At 43.0% G+C, this 19,840-nt stretch overlaps 1 protein-coding gene across 1 annotated transcript in view; it reads left to right on the top strand.

Moving 5' to 3' along the window:
- LOC118390088 (coxsackievirus and adenovirus receptor homolog) overlaps positions 1–19,840 on the top strand; it is a 102,054-nt gene that overhangs the window by 38,921 nt on the left and 43,293 nt on the right. The window contains exon 2 of the mRNA XM_052457025.1: positions 17,232–17,401. Within this exon, the coding sequence (XP_052312985.1) occupies positions 17,232–17,401 (170 nt within the window). The remainder of the gene's footprint in view (positions 1–17,231; positions 17,402–19,840) is intronic.

Below are 19,840 nucleotides of genomic sequence, written 5' to 3'. Positions count from 1 at the left end.
GAGTGAACCAAGGGCTATATCTGTTCTTAGTTCTGCATTTTTTTGAATGGGGCATGCTTATCTAAGATGGTGAGGACATTACTTTTAAAGAATGACCAGGCATCCTCGACTGACGGGATGAGGTCAATATCCTTCCAGTATACCCGGGCCAAGTCGATTAGAAAGGCCTGCTCGCAGAAGTGTTTGATAGTGATGAGGGGTGGACGTTTAACCGCGGACCCATAACGGATACAGGCAATGAGCCAGTGATCGCTGAGATCCTGATTGAAAACAGCAGAGGTGTATTTGGAGGGCAAGTTGGTCAGGATAATGTCTGAGGGTGCCCATGTTAATGGATTTAGGGTTGTACCTGGTGGGTTCCTTGATGATTTGTGTGAGATTGAGGGCATCTAGCTTAGATTGTAGGACTGCCGGTGTGTTAAGTATATCCCAGTTTAGGTCACCTAACAGAACGAACTCTGAAGCTAGATGGGGGGCGATCAATTCACAAATGGTGTCCAGGGCACAGCTGGGGCCAGAGAGCCACATCGATTTACAGAAATACTCATCATAAACTTTGATAAAAGATACAAGTGTTATGCACGGAATTAAATATATACTTCTCCTTAATGCAACAGGGTGTGTCAGATTTCAAAAAAGCTTTACCGAAAAAGCACACCATGCAATAATCTGAATACAGCGCTCAGACACAAAAACAAGCCATACAGATACCTGCCGTGGAGTCAGAAATAGCTTTAAAAATATTCATTTACCTTTGATGATCTTCATCAGAATGCACTCCCAGGAATCCCAGTTCCACAATAAATGTTTGTTTTGTTCGATGAAGTCCATAATTTAGGTCCAAATACCTCCTTTTTTTTTAGCGCGTTTAGTTCATATGTCCAAACTCGCGAGGTGTGGGAAAGTCCAGGCAAAATTTCAGACGAACAGTCCAAAAAGTTGTATTACAGTTTGTAGAAACATGTCAAACGATGTATAGAATCAATCTTTAGGATGTTTTTTAACATAAATCTTCAATAATGTTTAAACCGGACAATTCCTTTGTCTTTAGAAATGCAATGGAATGCAGGTCGCTCTTACGGCCATGCGCGTGACCAGCTCATGGCCTTCTGCCAGACACCTGGTTGAAACGGCTCTCTTTCTCTCCCCCTTCACAGTAGAAGCCTGAAACAAGGTTATAAAGACTGTTGACATCTAGTGGAAGCCTTAGGGATTGCAATATGACCCCATTTACACTGTATATTAGAAAGGCAACGAGTTGAAAAACTACAAACTTCAGATTTCCCACTTCCTGGTTGGATTTTTCTCAGGTTTTTCACCTGCCATATGAGTTCTGTTATACACACAGACATCACTCAAACAGTTTTAGAAACGTCAGTGTTTTCTATCCAAATCTACTAATATGCATATATTAGCTTCTGGGCCTGAGTAGCAGGAAGTTTATTCTGGGCACACTTTTCATCCGAACGTGAAAATGCTGCCCCCTATCCCAAACAGGTTAACAGGGTGCAGTGCATAGATGCAGAAAATGTTATCTGGAATGTGTGGGAAAGTATGCACCATTTGTACCCCTCCAAGCATAACCTCTCAACTGATGATAACGTTAAGCATGGTTGTAGTTGAAGGACAACTGAAAACATGGTTTAATTGTTGTCACCTAACGGTACTTAAATTTCTCTTTCATTGCGCTCTATCTTTGAGGCCCTTGTTTAGGATGATGTCTGTCTTAATAGGCACCTCACTCCCTTGACTGGATTCTGTCTGATGACTGGTCCTTACTTTCCCACAAAAATATTAAACCTTTGAGCAACATGTAATTTCCCTCTTTCACAAATCCACATTCTTCTCCTGCTCAGCATTTCTCTGTCCTCTCCTTCCCCCTCTACTCTCGGTATCTCAAGTGCTTTAGCAACAGCAGCATTCTCAATAGGATCTGTTGCCAGGAGACGTGATTCTTTCCTCATTGTGCTCTGACAAAGGGGGTCTACAATCAGCACGACTGGGAAAAATCTGGGCCCCTGGGGACCCACACACCACAATTGGGTTTAGGTTGGAGGGCTGCTGGGGGGACATGGGCAACATTGTGGAGTTGGAAGACTCTGACACACACAGTGCTGGTCGCAAGGTAACAATGCTTGGATGTGCCATGTCAGACATACACAATTTGTGTGTAAGAGGAGCCAGTCATTCAGTCACATGGAGCGAAGCAGACATTAGTAGTCATTAGACTTTTTAAATAGCTGGTCAGTGTACCTCTGCTCTCACTGTTCACTCCCCTCCCCCTCAACACACACACACTCAGCAAACACACAAAAGCTAGTCACCTTTGGGCGAAATTCAAATCAAATGTTATTTGTCACATGCCGAGTACAACCTTACAGTGAAATGCTTACTTACAATCCCTTAACCAACAATGCTTTAATAATAAAATAGTGTTAAGTATATAATTGAAAATTAAAGTAACAAATAATTAACAGCAGAGCTGAAATAACAATACCGAGGATATATACAGGGGTTACCAGTAGAGTCAATGAGCGGGGGCACCGGTTAGTTGATGTAATATGTACATGTATATAGAGTTAAAGTGACTATGCATAGATAATAGAGTACCAGCAGCGTAAAAAAGAGGGATCTGCGGAGCCATTTGATTAGCTGTTCAGGAGTCATGGCTTGGGGGTAGAAGCTGTTAATAAGCCTTTTGGACCTAGACTTGGCGTTCTGGTACTGCTTGCCGTGTGGTAGCAGAGAGAATAGTCCATTGCTGGGGTGGCTGGAGTCTTTGACAATTTTTAGGGCCTTCCTCTGACACCAAGCTTGGCCCCATCGATGTACTGGGCCGTGCACTACCCTCTGTACTGTCTTGCGGTCGGAGGCCGAGCAGAGTGTGATGCAACCAGTGATGCTCTCAGTGGTGCAGATGTAGAACCTTTTGATAATCTGAGGACCCATGCCAAATCTTTTCAGTCTTCTGAGGGGGAATAGGTTTTGTTGTGCCCTCTTGTTTGGACCATGTTAGTTTGTTGGTGGAACTTGAAGCTCTCAACCTGCTCCACTGCAGCACTACCGACGAGAATGGGGGCGTGCTCGGTCATCCTTTTCCTGTAGTCCACAATCATCTCCTTTGTCTTGATCACGTTGAGGGAGAGGTTGTTCTCCTGGCACCACACGGCCAGGTCTCATCGTTGTCGGTGATCAGGCCTACCACTGTTGTCATCGGCAAACTTGATGACTGTGTTGGAGTCGTTCCTGGCCATGCAGTCATGGGTGAACAGGGAGTACAGGAGGGGACTGAGCACTCACCCTTGAGGGGACCCCGTGTTGAATAGCGTGGCGGATGTGTTACCTATCCTTACCACCTGGGGGTGGCCCGTCAGGAAGTCCAGGATCCATTTGCAGAGGGAGGTGTTTAGTCCCAAGGTCCTTAGCTCAGTGATGAGGTTTGTGGGCACTATGATGTTGAACGCTGAGCTGTCGTCAATGAATAGTTTTCTCACATTGGTGTTCCTTTTGTCCAGGTGAGAAAGGGCAGTGTGGAGTGCAATAGAGATTGGATCATCTGTGGATCTTTTTGGGCGGTATGCAAATTGGAGTGTGTCTAGGGTTTCTGGGATGATGGTGTTGCTGTGAGCCATGACCAGCCTTTCAAAGCACTTCAAGTTGTCAGACGTGAGTGCTACGGGTCGGTAGTCATATTTAGGCAGGTTACCTTAGTGTTCTGGGGCACAGGGACGTCCCCTGAATGATAACAAAGGGGTCGGTGAGAAACCTGACGACGGAGACTTAGGTGAGAAGGTGAAGAAGCGTACTTCATGAGCTGGAACACGAAAACAACTGGCATTTGGAAAGTTTGAGGTGAGGGAGAAAGTGTGGTGGAACAAGTATTGTTAGTGTTAAGTATGTTGCTAGCTGGATCGAATTCTCCGTGAGCTAGCCTGAGAAATGTTGAGCAACATTAGCAAACTTAACTGGTCAAACAATTGAGTTTATGGTGTGAAAATTAGCTGGCAAATAAAGGCAGATGGCTAACATTAGCTAGCTTAAGTTACAAAATCAGATGAGCTAACGTTAGTAACCAAACCAACTGGTATAACATTACAGCTCCTTGCTGTTACTCAAGTTATACGTGTTAGTTGCTTACTGGACCCTGGCAATCGGTGTGAAATGTAAGTTTGTTAGCTAGTTAACTGCTATCTGTGAACTAATGTTTTCCCTCTACAGTATGTGGTTCATTTTCAAAAGGGAGAATTAGGTGAAAATGAGGAGTTTCTTGTTTAAACAAGTGGATTCAGGCATCAAGTGTGGGCCTGGCTTAAGCTGGATGCCAATATGGTGAAAGGAACAGCATACACTTGCCTCTTTCTCACTTATTCAATAGAGTGGATATAATGGGGTATGCCAGGTGTACACGCTGCCTGAAAGAGATCAATTATGTCCACGAAGGGTATCATGCTCTGCTGGCATATTGTAGAACAGATGTCCACAGGCAGAACGTGTACAATGTAATAATGTGCAGTGTAGCCCAAATATATTGTTTTTGTTGCTTTGAATTTGAAGGTAACGTGTGTGTGTGAGACACTCTGTATTATTTTTGCATACATGTAGCCTTGTGCACTTGATCAATGTCTACTACAATTTCCACTATAAGCAAAAATAGAATGCCTGTTTCATTCTATTTCTACTTTAAGATGTTTATTTAGATGTGTGGTCACAAGCGTTCTATTATAAAGGCTGTTATGGCTAACTGCAATATTAGTGTATTGTTTTTTTCTCAATACTTGAGTGTCATTTTCAGTGTAGTCTAGGCAATAAATAACATTGTATTGCTTTCTTTACATGTTTTACCTGTGAGTTAGGTTCACATTAACCACTTTATTTTACACAGACTGATCCTGTAGATCATATTATTTTGTTTAATTAGTTAAAACCTGCATTTCCTCCAAGCAGGAATTTTTTTTGCATGTTTCAGTGCACACAAAAGTGTCACCTTTTTTGCATCCCTGACATTTACATTACACATTTTGGTAGACGCTCTTATCCAGAGAGACTTACAGGAGCAATTAGTGCTAAGTGCCTTGCTCAAGGACACACAGATTTTTCATCTAGTCGGCTCTGGCATTCAAACCAGTGACCTTGAATGGCCAACGTTAACCGCAAGGCTACCTGCCCCACTCCACACACTCAACACACCGCAACAGGAGGTAGACGGGCAGTTACCCACTAACATGGTCAAACATTTTTCAAGGGTAGTACAGTGTGCGCATGCGTGCGCATTTACCCACATTGACCAGCAGGTTAATCATATTTGTGGTCCTTTTCCTGGGACCATAACCTATTATCTTATCACCCTCTATTTTCTGTTAGCGGTGCCATTTTCCTGGGCCAGGCTGACATGACTGAGGCCATCCGTTCACCTACTCTCACAAAGCCACAGCGGTTGGAACCAAAAGTCTATTTTTCTTATTGGTGTCCTTTAGTGGTGGTTTCTTTGCAGCAATTCGACTATGAAGGCCTGATTTACGCAGTCTCCTCTGAACAGTTGATGTTGGACACATCTCGACATCAACTGTTCAGAGGAGACTGTGTGAATCAGGCCTTCATGGTCGAATTGCTGCAAAGAAACCACTACCCAAGCACACCAGATGTGTCTGTTACTTGAACTCTATGAAGCATTTATTTGGGCTGCAATTTCTGAGGCTGGTAACTCTAATAAACATATCCTCTGCAGCAGAGGTTACTCTGGGTTTTCCTTTCCTGTGGTGGTCCTCATGAGAGCCAGTTTCATCATAGTGCTTGATGGTTTTTGTGACTGCACTTGAAGAAACTTTCAGAGTTCTTGAAATGTTCTGCATTGACTGACCTTCATGTCTTAAAGTAATGATGGACTGTCGTTTCTCTTTGCTTATTTGAGCTGTTCTTGCCATAGTATGGACTTGGTCTTTTACCAAATAGGGCGATCTTCTGTATACCAAACCTACCTTCTCACAACAACTGATTGGCTCAAATGTATTAAGAAGGAAATCAATCCCACAAAGTAACTTTTAACAAGGCACACCTGTTAATTGAAATGCATTCCAGGTGACTACCTCATGAAGCTGGTTGAGAGAATGCCACGAGTGTGCGAAGTCATCAAGGAAAAGGGTGGCTATTTGAAGAATCTCAAATCTATTTTGATTTGTTGAACACTTTTTTTTTTTGTTACTACATGATTCCATATGTGTTATTTCATAGTTTTGATGTCTACACTATTATTGTACTATGTAGAAAATAGTACAAATAAAGAAACCCTGGAATGAGTAGGTATCCACACTTTTGACTGGTACTGTATATTTTTTTCCATTTTGTGTTTCATCATTATTTACTTCCCAGCAATTGATTTACCATTGGCCTATCTAGCAGATCATATTTTGTCCGAACTCCTTTTCATGCTAGTTTTTTTTTTTAATGACTAATTATTAGATTTGTGTACTCATCTCCAATATGCTCCGTGTTCACTAGCAAGCGGTGCTGTGCGGTGAAACACCACTTCCCATTCATTTTCAATGGAAGGAAAGCTGTGAGAGTGCAGGGGGCCTTTAGGCGGTGGTGGAAAAAGTTCATATTTTCCCAACCTTATGCAAATCGCCAGCGGCGACCACTGGGCAACGACCAATCATATCGATTGGTTCCCATGACGAGTTTGACGCTATGCGACCCAAGGCTGGAAACGGTCTTCAGTAAAGACGGCTGACAAAAATACTAGGATGGATCAAATGTAAGTTGTTATGACGTTATAAATCAATCATGCAAAAACATTTACATTTGAGAGTAATAAGTTAATGTAGAGACAAACGATTCGGTGCTATTTTCTCTGAGCCTCTTTACTGTGTCGCCACCATGCTCGATACTAGTTACAAGGACCGCTATTTCAATGCCGACAAACAGGGTTTACGTGAAATGTTAGACACAGCTGGACAAGATGAAAACTGACACAGTGACAGTGGAAGAGAGACCACGGACAGACAGCTGAAACTTCACTTTTTGACATGTATGATGAAATCCTGGTTGAGAATGAAACTACTGAACAAATTAACAATGAAACAGCACAGCAAGTAAGTGAAAGAAATAGGTTTTGATTATGTTTTACTGGTAATGGGGACATAGGTAAATGCCAACAAAATACATTTTTGGTCAGTGTAGTGTGTGTGTGTGTGTGTAACCTTTATTTAACTAGGCAAGTCAGTTAAGAACATTTTAAGGACAAAATCTTATTTACTATGACGGACTACCCCGGCCAAACCCTGATGACGCTGGGCCAATTGTGCGCCACCCTATGGGACTCCCAATCATGGCCTGATGTGAGAGCTTAGATTCAAACCAGAGACTTGCAGTGCCTTAGACCGCTGTGTGTGTTAACTATTTAACTGTACTAGAATGCTTAAAAGGCCGCTCAAATGTTAAATATCAGGTATATGTATTGTTTTTTTGCCAAAGAAAATATCAGATATCCTATTGGCCAAAAATGTCATGTTGGTGCACCCCTAGTGTTGTGACATGAGTATGAAATTGTAATTCTGATTGTTAGGGACTCCTGAAACAAGCAGCAAACCAGGCTGCTGTCTTGTGAAACAGTGGATGTAAAGAATCAAGCTAGCGAAGGCATTTACTGCAAATTGAATGTTACATTTTGTAAGGTTGCCTTGCTAATATTTGATATGCAATGCAGATGAAGTAACATAGCTAGCTAACTTTTCTTATTGTGCAGTGGAGGATTAAAAAAATACCTGTGGATGTGTAGCTATCTATGTAGCTGATCTGTGTATGGATCCTAAAACATTTGGAATACATATTAGTTCAGAACCTAGCTATGGACCTCAGCTGTATCAACTTCAAAACAGTCTGAATGACCTTAATGAAGCCTATGGATTGAGTAGAATATATGTTGTGCCAAGGATGCAAGTCGTATATACATTTAGTTATTACCATGCATGAGATCCCCACATTGTAGCTTGTACATTTTAATATATTCGCTGATCATGTACTCTATCTTGGCAAATACAGTTGCAGTTCAGGTATGAACATCTTTCAGATTATTTTTCAGTCATATTCAATACCAGGAGTATCAAATTCCAGTCTTTGAATGATGCTCGGTCTGCATGTGTGTATTACAATTATACACTTCAACAGTGTTTACCAATCTTGGTCCTGGGACATCAATGCTTACACATTGTGTCTATGCGATAAACTAGAAACATGATTAAACTAGTTAAAGGCTGATTTAAGAAACCGTACCCTACACTTCCTATGTATCATGTAAATACTGTAAAACCGGTTCATCTCCATCTAATTTCCTTCATCTGCACTGATCTGGTAAACACAGGATAGGTGTAGTATTTCATCAAATGAGACTTACTTTCAACCAGTAGAGAATGTGAAACACTTTATTGACAAGTTCATTGTCCAAGTGTTTATAAGTACGTAATATATTATAAATGCAAGTTCAATCTGTACTTCAATGCACATCTGGTGCGCATTATAAAAACAGAGAAAGAAAGAGGTGTACAAATGAGAATTTGTTCTCAACTAGCCTACCTAGTTAAAGGTGGGGGGAGAAAAAAAAGAAAGTGATGAGAACAGAGGAGCAGGGAAGGTTGCATATGATTAATGAATCACAGTGCTACCTTAATACTCTCTCAGTTCATCACAATTACATAAGTGTGTCTCCTAACCAGCCTTGGGCTCCCAGTTGGCCCAAAGATAATCTTAAGAGCGGATGAGGTGGCGATGACGGGACTGGGGGATGACAACCTCTCTCACATCAACATACCTGCAGATGAGAGAGAGCCTGTTTAAGCCTCTCTTTTTTTAACACTGTCAGTCATCATCAGGAGGTGAAATGGAAAACTGACCTTGGATCATTAACTCTGGGACTACTACATCTCTATCTGTATTTCAATGTAAAGCATCTCTTTAATAATACTTCCTGTTGGCCTGACCAAGTGACTTCTCACTTCTGATCATGCTGTGCCCTCTGTAGCCAGTTCAGATGCGGGAGGGATTCACCGACACAGCTGATATAACCTAGAGGATTTCTGGAGAAGGGGAGAGTGGGATGAAGTGAAGGACAGAGACTGTTATTCAGATGTGCATCAATCATATTGATACATGAGTGTGTTGGTGTGGCTTATAGGGTGTCTAATTGTTCTACCTTTTTTCAATATGGGTGACTTAAAATAGCCTGTTTTTGTACAGACATCACACCCATACCTAAACAGAACCCTCATCTGAGAAGTAGAAATCAAAGGGATAGAAACTGGGAAGTGAGTAACTGCAGTTGACATGGCTAGGTAAATAGAAGATTACTCTAATTGCAATTGGGTGGCTCTTAAAAGAGTTGTGCATAGTATAGTCTATGGTGTTGCCATCTCCCGCACACTGATTGCTCCTCTTGCTGCATTGTTGGACCCCATCCTTGAAACATCCTACAGAGCAGCAGACTTCGCTCGCACACGACAGCGAGCTGCAGATCCCCTCCTGGTCCTCGTGTCTATCCTCATGAAGTTATGCAGGTCACAGGTAGCCTTCACACGCCTGAATTCCTCCAGGAGGCAGTCCCAGATGGACCAGGTCACTCAACCTTCCAGTGCCCTACACGGTAACTGTAGGCAATCGTTTTGAAGAAATCTCCAGTTACAAGGTATCTGTAGGAATATGGATGATAATATCATTATTAGACTTTTACATCACAAGGTCATTGTGGATTACTGAAATATAATATCCCCATTGAATTGATTGATGCATGTGACAATTGCAGGATCATAACAAGTATAGCATCACAAATGAATATATAAAAAAACACTTGAAGCTTGATGATGAGTTGATCATTTGAATCAGCTGTGCAGTGCTAAGGCAAAAACAAAATGTACACCCCTTTGCGTCCACAGGACCAGGATTGAGACCCACTGCTCTTCATTGGGACCTCTTCATCTGCAGACAGGCTTTCACAGCTTTGTATCTGAGGACAGAAAACCTCACATGAAACAGACTGCATTATACTCAAATTAGACAGCACTGAATGTTATGTTACTATCTCTGTCCTCACTTCTAGGGACTGGAACTACACAAAGTACCTGCCCTATCCAGAATAGCCTACTTTCTCACTTTGACAGTTGGGGCTGCTATCCTTTCACCATCCTCCATGGCTGTTAGCTAGCTACCTACAAATGCATTTTTTTTTACAGTGATAAATGCTTTATGATAGCTAGCTAATATGACATTGGGTCGCTGGTGATATGTAATTCACTTAGCTAGCTTTCTATACGCTATGTAAAGTTGACTAGCTAGCAGCTCATTTGAGTTAGCCAGCAGTGTAGCTAGTTCGCTAATAATAAATATATATTTTTTTACATTTTCTAAATATATTTACTTACTTGAATAAGTTCTCCCAGCCATAGGGATGATTTGGAAACAGCAAAGTTTGTCACCAGAGAGTTTTAGAGAATACTATTATTTAACTATGAACCCATTTAATAACCAGACCTTCATACAAACCTGCTATACTGAATTCTTGACGCACAATTGAATGTGCTGCCAGCACTCCCACAAGCGAGCTACTCTGGGCGGCCTAAGCGGCACGCGGTAATGTACCGTGTGCTAGTGAACACGAGCCATTACAGTAATGTGCATGGTGTATAAAAGCCACAGCCATCTGGGTGTTTTTATACACTGCTCAAAAAAATAAAGGGAACACTTAAACAACACAATGTAACTCCAAGTCAATCACACTTCTGTGAAATCAAACTGTCCACTTAGGAAGCAACACTGATTGACAAATTTCACATGATGTTGTGCAAATGGAATAGACAACAGGTGGACATTTTAGGCAATTAGCAAGACACCCCCAATAAAGGAGTGGTTCTGCAGGTGGGGACCACAGACCACTTCTCAGTTCCTATGCTTCCTGGCTGATGTTTTGGTCACTTTTGAATGCTGGTGGTGCTTTCACTCTAGTGGTAGCATGAGATGGAGTCTACAACCCACACAAGTGGCTCAGGTAGTGCAGCTCATCCAGGATGGCACATCAATGTGAGCTGTGGCAAGAAGGTTTGCTGTGTCTGTCAGCGTAGTGTCCAGAGCATGGAGGCGCTACCAGGAGACAGGCCAGTACATGTGTAGGAGGCCGTAGGAGGGCAACAACCCAGCAGCAGGACCGCTACCTCCACCTTTGTGCAAGGAGGAGCACTGCCAGAGCCCTGCAAAATGACCTCCAGCAGGCCACAAATGTGCATGTCTGCTCAAACGGTCAGAAACAGACTCCATGAGGGTGGTATGAGGGCCCGACGTCCACAGGTGGGGGTTGTGCTTTACAGCCCAACACCGTGCAGGACGTTTTTAATTTGCCAGAGAACACCGAGATTGGCAAATTCGCCACTGGTGCCCTGTGCTCTTCACAGATGAAAGCAGGTTCATACTGAGCACGTGACAGACGTGACAGTCTGGAGACGCCGTGGAGAACGTTCTGCTGCCTGCAACATCCTCCAGCATGACCGGTTTGGCGGTGGGTCAGTCATGGTGTGGGGTGGAATTTCTTTGGGGGGCCGCACAGCCCTCTATGTGCTCGCCAGAGGTAGCCTGACTGCCATTAGGTATCGAGATGAGATCCACAGACCCCTTGTGAGACCATATGCTGGTGCGGTTGGCCCTGGGTTCCTCCTAATGCAAGACAATGCTAGACCTCATGTGGCTGGAGTGTGTCAGCAGTTCCTGCAAGAGGAAGGCATTGATGCTATGGACTGGCCTGCCCGCCCCTTCCCCAGACCTGAATCCAATTGAGCACATCTGTGACATCATGTCTCGCTCTATCCACCGTTGCACCACAGACTGTCCAGGAGTTGGCGGATGCTTTAGTCCAGGTCTGGGAGGAGATCCCTCAGGAGATCATCCGCCACCTCATCAGGAGCATGCCCAGGTGTTGTAGGGAGGTCATACACACTATTGAGCCTCATTTTGACTTGTTTTAAGGACATTACATCAAAGTTGGATCAGCCTGTAGTGTGGTTCCACTTTAATTTTGAGTGTGACTCCAAATCCAGACCTCCATGGGTTGATAAATTTGATTTCCATTGATAATTTGTGTGTGATTTTGTCAGCACATTCAACTATGTAAAGAAAAAAATATTTAATAAGATTATTGCATTCATTCAGATCTAGGATGTGTTATTTTAGTGTTCCCTTTATTTTTTTGAGCAGTGTATGTAGTGTTAAAGTGTGGCGGATATCCTGAATATCCCTTCACTACATTCATTACCAAGGGACTTGAACAGTGGCGAATACAGATGCCATTAGCTTAATTTTCTGGCCAATCAAAAATCTGAGGCAGAGCAGCATTTTTTTAAAGGACCGTTGACTACTTTTATAAATATTTTTTTAAATATTTGTGGGTACTGATTAGGCAATTTTCCAAGCACTCGGAGGATTGGCCTACCCAAGAATGAGGGGAGGTAAAATGTTCCTGTTTTAATTCATTTAACGTTTGCTCTATACCAAATTAGCATACTCCCTTTCCTGTTTCGCACCTGGTAGTTTAGTGGATGGGACAACCAGCTCTCTGTAACCTAGAGGACAACCAGCTCTCTGTAACCTAGAAGACAACCAGTGGGTCCATCTCCTCAATACCATGTTTTTGAATTTCTCATTTATTTGGTCCAGTCTAGGTTCCTACTATTTTGGCCAAAGGCAAATGACCTCAGGTCTTGTATATTCTGGGATGAGAGAGTGATGGTTTTGTGTTCCATGACGTGTCTAATATTAGTCGTGTGGTTTTACCTCAGACCAGTAAGTGAGAGCACAGCCTGCTGAGCTGAGCATCAGATACATGCCATTGGCTTGGGCTTGTGTGAGAGTGGGGGTTGGGCCTGTTTGCCTGCTCACAGCCACAATAGCATGTGACTGAGACTGGGCTGTGTGTGTTTGGTGTGTGTGTTTCATCGCAGTCTGTTATGCTCCACAGGGAGGTGAGGTGAGGTGGTTGGAGACCGATGAGCAGTGAGGGTGGTGCACCTGTATCACTAACTAATGTTACCTCCAGGTCCAGACAAACAGGTTCTAGGAGTTTCTGCCCGTCGGTCAGGCAACAGCATTGTGCCGATGACACTCACTTTGAACTGAGTCATCACAAACAGAATGTGTATTCAATTCAAAGATTGACAAAAGGGATGTTTCAAGTGTACTTGAAAGGAATTCCACTCCTAAACTCATCAAAAAAATAAACGTCCCTTTTTCAGGACCCTGTCTTTCAAAGATAATTCATAAAAATCCAAATAACTTTACAGATCATCATTGTGAAGGTTTTAAACACTGTTTCCCATGCTTATTCAATGAACCATAAACAATTAACAACCGTTCCACAGATGCATGTTCATTAAGACACTAACAACTTACATATGGTAGGCAATTAAGGTCACTGTTATGAAAACTTAGGACACATAAGAGGCCTTTCTACTGACTCTGAAAAACACCAAAAGATAGATGCCCAGGGTCCATGCACATCTGCATGAATGTTCCTAAGGCATGCTGCAAGGAGGCATGAGGACTGCAGATGTGGCCAGGGCAATAAATTGCAATGTCTGTACTGTGAGACGCCTAAGACAGCGCTACAGGGAGACAGGACTGACAGCTGATCGTCCTCGCAGTGGCGGGACACATGATTCACATGTCTGTGGAACTTGTTCAAACTTGTTCAGTTTGTCTGTTGTTGAATCTTGTTATGTTAATTTAAATATTTACACATGTTGAGTTTGCTGAAAATAAACGCATTTGACAGTGAAAGGACTTTTTTCTTTTTTTGCTGAGTTTATTTGCATTGTTGTGCTTTTCATTCTTTTTCAACATGCCTATTGATTGTGAACCATTATTTTTGGAGGAATACACTATTTGTGAGTGAGTGTGTATGAGTTTTCTCATCACCATGGAAATTACACTGAACAAAAATAAATGCGACATGCGTTCAGAAAACCAGTTAGTATCTGGCGTGACCACCATTTACCACATGCAGCGAGACACATCTCCTTCACGTAGAGTTGATGAGGCTGTTGATTGTTGCCTGTGGAATGTTGTCCCACTCTTCAATGGCTGTGCGAAGTTGCTGGATATTGGCGGGAACTGAAACACTCCATTGTACATGTCGATCCAGAGCATCTCAAACATGCTCAATGGGTGACATGTTTTGTGAGTATGCAGGTCCTTGTGACATGAGGCTGTGCACTATCATGCTGAAATATGAGGTGATGGCACGACAATGGGCCTCAGGATCTCGTCACGGTATCTCTGTGCATTGAAATTGCCATCGATAAAAGCAATTGTGTTGTCTGTAGCTTATGCCTGCACATACCATAACCGCCGCCTTCGTGGGGCACTCTGTTCACAACGTTGACATCAGCAAACCGCTCGCTCACACGACGCCATACACACTGTCTGCCTTCTGTCCGGTACAGTTCAAACCGGGATTAATCTGTGAAGAACACACTTCAAAAGGCCATTAAAAGTTAGCATTTTCCCACTGAAATCGGTTCTGGGCTAGCGGTCCTGGGCTAGCGTGGTTACACGTGGTTGTGAGGGTGGTTGGATGTACTGCCAAATTCTCTAAAATGACTTTGGAGAGGTGGCTTATGGTAGCGAAATGAACATTAAATTCTCTGGCAACAGGTGGACATTCCTGCAGTCAGCATGTCAATTGCACTCTCCCTCAACTTGAGACATCTGTGGCATTGTGTGACACAACTGCATATTTTCGAGTTGCCTCTTATTGTCCCCAGCACAAGATGCACGTGTGTAATGATCATGCTATTTAATCATCTTCTTGATATGCCACACCTTTCAGGTGGATGGATTATCTTGGCAATGGAGAAATGCTCACTAATATGGATGTAAACAAATGTGTGCACAATTTGATGGCGATAAGCTTTTTGTGCGTGTGGAACATTTCTGGAATATTTTATTTCATCTCAAGAAACATGGGACCAACACTTTACATGTTGCGTTTTATATTAGTGTATAATTGGGGAGCTTGTGTATGTTATATGATATCCCCTGGCTGTCTAGGGTGGAGAAACATTTGCAACACATAGAATATCCCACCACACTACCGACTCAACAAACAAATGAGGTGAGAACAGAGAAGACTTTCAGCCTATAGATGTATGTTCTGTGGAAGTTCGGTCTTCTGTGGGGGGTCTTGGGTGCCGAGTGCCCCCCAGCTAGGGTTTCTGTACCATATCGGGGTACACGGTAGTACCGGAAGTGCACACAAGGGGTGCTATTCACCCCCCCAAAAGAAAACACACTAAACAATTTAAGCAACAGGGATCTTGAATGTCTCTAGTCTGGGTACCAGTATGTTTAGCTAACATTCAACTCCTTGCCACTCCATGTCATTGCCAAAGAGACTGACCTTAAGGCAATCTCAACATTCAATATGCAGCTGGGTTTACGGCAGAGTTTCTCATTGGTTGTTGGAAATAACATTTTCCATGTGGCGCCTCAAATAGAACTAGAATCATAAAGTAAAAAATAAAAATTTAGCTGTTAGCAAGTTGTTGTATTTTGAGGCTTAAAATCAAAGCAAAGTGGTTTCTTGATTTGGAATTGCAGTGTGTATTTAGTTTGAGTATTTAGACATGAGCCAGCAACTTTTGACCGACTGGTTTCTTCTGGGAAAACAAACTGTTGCTTAGCAACCGGATACCAACATGTTCTGTGGGGAGAAAAAAAGTGATAGATCCAATATTTGGATAATTGTTGTGATTGGAGGATAGCTGTGAAGCTTTTCGAATCAGGATCATCTCCTCTGTTCTCCGTAAGGTCATTATGGTAATGTTCATATTTGAAGATGGCAGAAAGGCTAATCCCTGGCAATGACAAGGAGTGGAATGTTCGCTAAAGAGACTGGTACTCAGGCTAGAATGTCTCTGCTGTAACCAAGAAGTTTGATCTAGACATCTAGCTGCTTAGCTGCTTAGCTAGCAATTTAAGAAACCAAATGCAAAGCTGGAGTCCTGAGCTGATATCATTTATTTGTCACATCTTAGACTTCAAAATTATACTTTTTTAAACAGTATTGACAATCTTGCAGTCTGTATTTAAAAATACCCCCGTTATACAGTATATCGCTCAAGCCTACCCCCAGTACGACAGGCCCCCACCATCAAATTACACATGAGCAAATTACTTTAAAATATTGGGCTGGCAGAACATGCAGCAGAGGGGTTCGTTTGATGTAGCTCAGTGGGTCTGAGAACTGCCCATATGGCCAACCTGCTCCAGCCTCTGCTTACTTTAGATTACAGAATGCAGTTTCAGCCCAGGCTCTTGTCTCTCGTGTGTGTGTGTGTGTGTGTCCACTGTATGTATGCTTTTTAATTTTGTTCCATATAATTCAGATCGTTTCATCTTGGCTTTCATGGATTTTCATGTGTTGGTACAACCAGGCTGTAGTAAACCGTATAGATAATTTCAGTGGTATTGCATTTTACACATAGTCGTCTGAAAGGATTTTGAACACTTGCCTCAGCACACAATGCTACATCAAGGGGATATAGCCTGGCAACCTAGTTAAAAAAAAAAAAAAAGCAGCATGTTTCTTTGACGGCAAGGCGACTGACTGTCAAAAGGATTTTTCTGTGGCGGCAGCATGTGACAACTCCATTCTCTATGGACTGTAGTTCCATGCGGAGGCTTAAAGTGCTTATTGAATTGAATGGAGAGAATCTTTAGCTCCGTTGATGTCACAAGGAAATTATGTTTATTCGTTCTAAGAATAACTCCTTGAGAATATGATGCTCCAGTTGGATGATGAGCAGAGCAACAGTGTCAGTTTTTTACGTGTCAACCTATTCTTTCTGCTGTTTTTTTCCTGTGTGGTTCACATTTTACTGATGTGTAGCACTTGACCTCCTAAAAATGTGTAGTTTTATGAAGGCTCTATTTCGAAGATTTGAAATGCTGCTTCCATAATCCTGTTTAACCAAAACACTGTTAAAAACCTTAACTGAAATCTCCAACTGCTAATGTACCAGTGTGAACAGAGGCACTATCAAATGAAATCCTGATTTTCATTTTAGAAATAACAGACTAAGAATTAGACATTCTAATTCTATGAGTAGCCCCTAGGTGCTCATGAAGGGAATGCTATGCAATCAGTGTGCGCTATTTGGCTAGTGGACTTCATCTCTCTCTCTCTCCTCCCTCTGTGTGTCCAGGTGTAGCCCATTGCCTGGAGATCACGTCCCAGGGGCCCACGTCCATAGAGAAGGCCAGCAGTGAGAGCGTCAAGCTGGACTGCCAGTTCTCTCTGGCCCCCGAGGACTCTGGCCCCCTGGACATCGAATGGAGCCTGCTGGCCTCTGACAACCAGAAAGAGGATAAAGTGGTGAGTGGGTGGTTATATGTGGTCCCTCCAAGTGGTTTGTATGTGGGGGGTTTTTCATCCCTGATAAAGTTTTTGGGTTATTCCTGCTCTCGTATGTCAGAAGTCATGCTCTGTCAGAACTAGTCAATGTTATCCATTGTTACAACAGAAGTGTTTTGCCAGTCTTAGAGTTGTCAGAAGCAGCAACCAGAACTGGTTAACCAGAGGCAAAGAGAGCCATGCTTAAAGGTCTGTCTGACTGTATCAAAGTACCTGCCATTTGAGAAGTAAAAGGAGAAGTCAGGTTTTTCCCCCTTTTGTTAAGCAGTTCTCTTTCACAGTACTCCCAAACATGACTAAAAATAGGTTAATGTTTTACTTGTTCCATCTTTTAAAGCTCTATAAAATATCCCGTGTGTGTGTGTGTGTGTGTGTGTGTGTGTGTGTGTGTGTGTGTGTGTGGCATGGAGCTCTTTCAGTGTGTGTGTGTGCAAGCATGCACTGTCCACACCCATTAGCGTGTGAAAAGGTGTATGTGGGTGCATTAGTTGGCTCTCGTAACCTCAACCACCTGCTCTCTGCATGGTGCCTCTATTGAGTGGAATGCCACCTCACAGCCATGCTGTGGGAACCCAGCAGCTCCCTGTGTACAGGCCATGTCATCCCTCTATAGCTTGGAGGTATGGGGTGCACCAAGCTGCTGATAATAGATAGATCCACATAGCCCATGCACTGCCAGAGGGCATGTAGCTAGAAGCCTAGAGATGGATAAGGTAACTGAGCTAAACGACTACCGCCCCGTAGCACTCACTTCCATCATCATGAAGTGCTTTGAGAGACTAGTCAAGGACCATATCACCTCCACCCTACCTGACACCCTAGACACACTCCAATTTGCTTACCGCACAAATAGGTCCACAGACGACGCAATCTCAACCACACTGCACACTGCCCTAACCCATCTGGACAAGAAGAATACCTATGTGAGAATGCTGTTCATCGACTACATTTAACACCTTAGTACCCTCCAAACTCATCATCAAGCTCGAGACTCTGGGTCTCGACCCCGCCCTGTGCAACTGGGTACTGGACTTCCTGACGGGCCGCCCCCAGGTGGTGAGGGTAGGTAACAACATCTCCACCCCGCTGATCCTCAACACTGGGGCCCCACAAGGGTGCGTTATGAGCCCTCTCCTGTACTCCCTGTTCACCCACGACTGCGTGTCCATGCACCGCTCCGACTCAATCATCAAGTTTGCGGACGACACTACAGTGGTAGGCTTGATTACCAACAACGACGAGACTGCCTACAGGGAGGAGGTGAGGGCCCTCGAGTGTGGTGTCAGGAAAATAACCTCACACTCAACGTCAACAAAACTAAGGAGATGATTGTGGACTTCAGGAACTTCAGGAAACAGTTGCCTACTAACATTAATTTATTTTAACTAGGGAAATTGTGTCACTTCTCTTGCGTTCTGTGCAAGCAGAGTCCGGGTATTTGCAGCAGTTTGGGCCGCCTGGCTCATTGCGAACTATGTGAAGACCATTTCTTCCTAACTAAGACGAATTAATTTGCCAGAATTGTACATAATTATGACATAACATTGAAGGTTGTGCAATGTAACAGCAATATTTAGACTTAGGTTTGCCACCTGTTAGATAAAATACAGAACGGTTCCATATTTCACTGAAAGAATAAACGTGATTTCGAAATGATAGTTTCCAGATTTGACCACATTAATGACCTACGGCTCGTATTTCTGTGTGTTTATTATAATTAAGTCTATGAATTGATATTTGATAGAGCAGTCTGGCTGAGAGGTGGTAGGCAGCAGCAGGCTCGTAAGCATTCATTCAAACAGCACTTTCGTGCATTTGCCAGCAGCTCTTTGATGTGCTTCAAGCATTGAGCTGTTTATGACTTCAAGCCTATCAACTCCTAAGATTAGGCTTGTGTAACCAATGTGAAATGGCTAGCTAGTTAGCGGGGTGCGCGCTAATAGTGTTTCAATCGGTGACGTCACTCGCTCTGAGACCTTGAAGTAGTTATTCCCCTTGCTCTGCAAGGGCCGCGGCTTTTGTGGCGCGATGAGTAACGATGGTTCGAGGGTGGCTGTTGTCGTTGTGTCCCTGGTTCGAGCCCAGGTAGGGGCGAGGAGAGGGAAGGAAGCTATACTGTTACACTGGCAATACTATAGTGCCTATAAGAACATTCAATAGTCAAACGTATATAACATACAAATGGTATAGAAATAAATAGTCTGATAATTCCTATAATAACTACAACCTAAAACTTCTTACCTGGGAATATTGAAGACTCATGTTAAAAGGAACCACCAGCTTTCATATGTTCTCATGTTCTGAGCAAGAAACTTAAACGTTAGCTTTTTTTACATAGCACATATTGCACTTTACTTTCTTCTCCAACACTGTGTTTTAGCATTATTTAAACCAAATTTT

This window comes from Oncorhynchus keta, chromosome 11 (genome assembly GCF_023373465.1).
Source record: "Oncorhynchus keta strain PuntledgeMale-10-30-2019 chromosome 11, Oket_V2, whole genome shotgun sequence".
Classification (NCBI taxonomy): domain Eukaryota; kingdom Metazoa; phylum Chordata; class Actinopteri; order Salmoniformes; family Salmonidae; genus Oncorhynchus; species Oncorhynchus keta.
The sequence above is the reverse complement of the archived record's forward strand: the minus strand, read 5'-3'. Positions and strand labels throughout refer to the sequence as shown.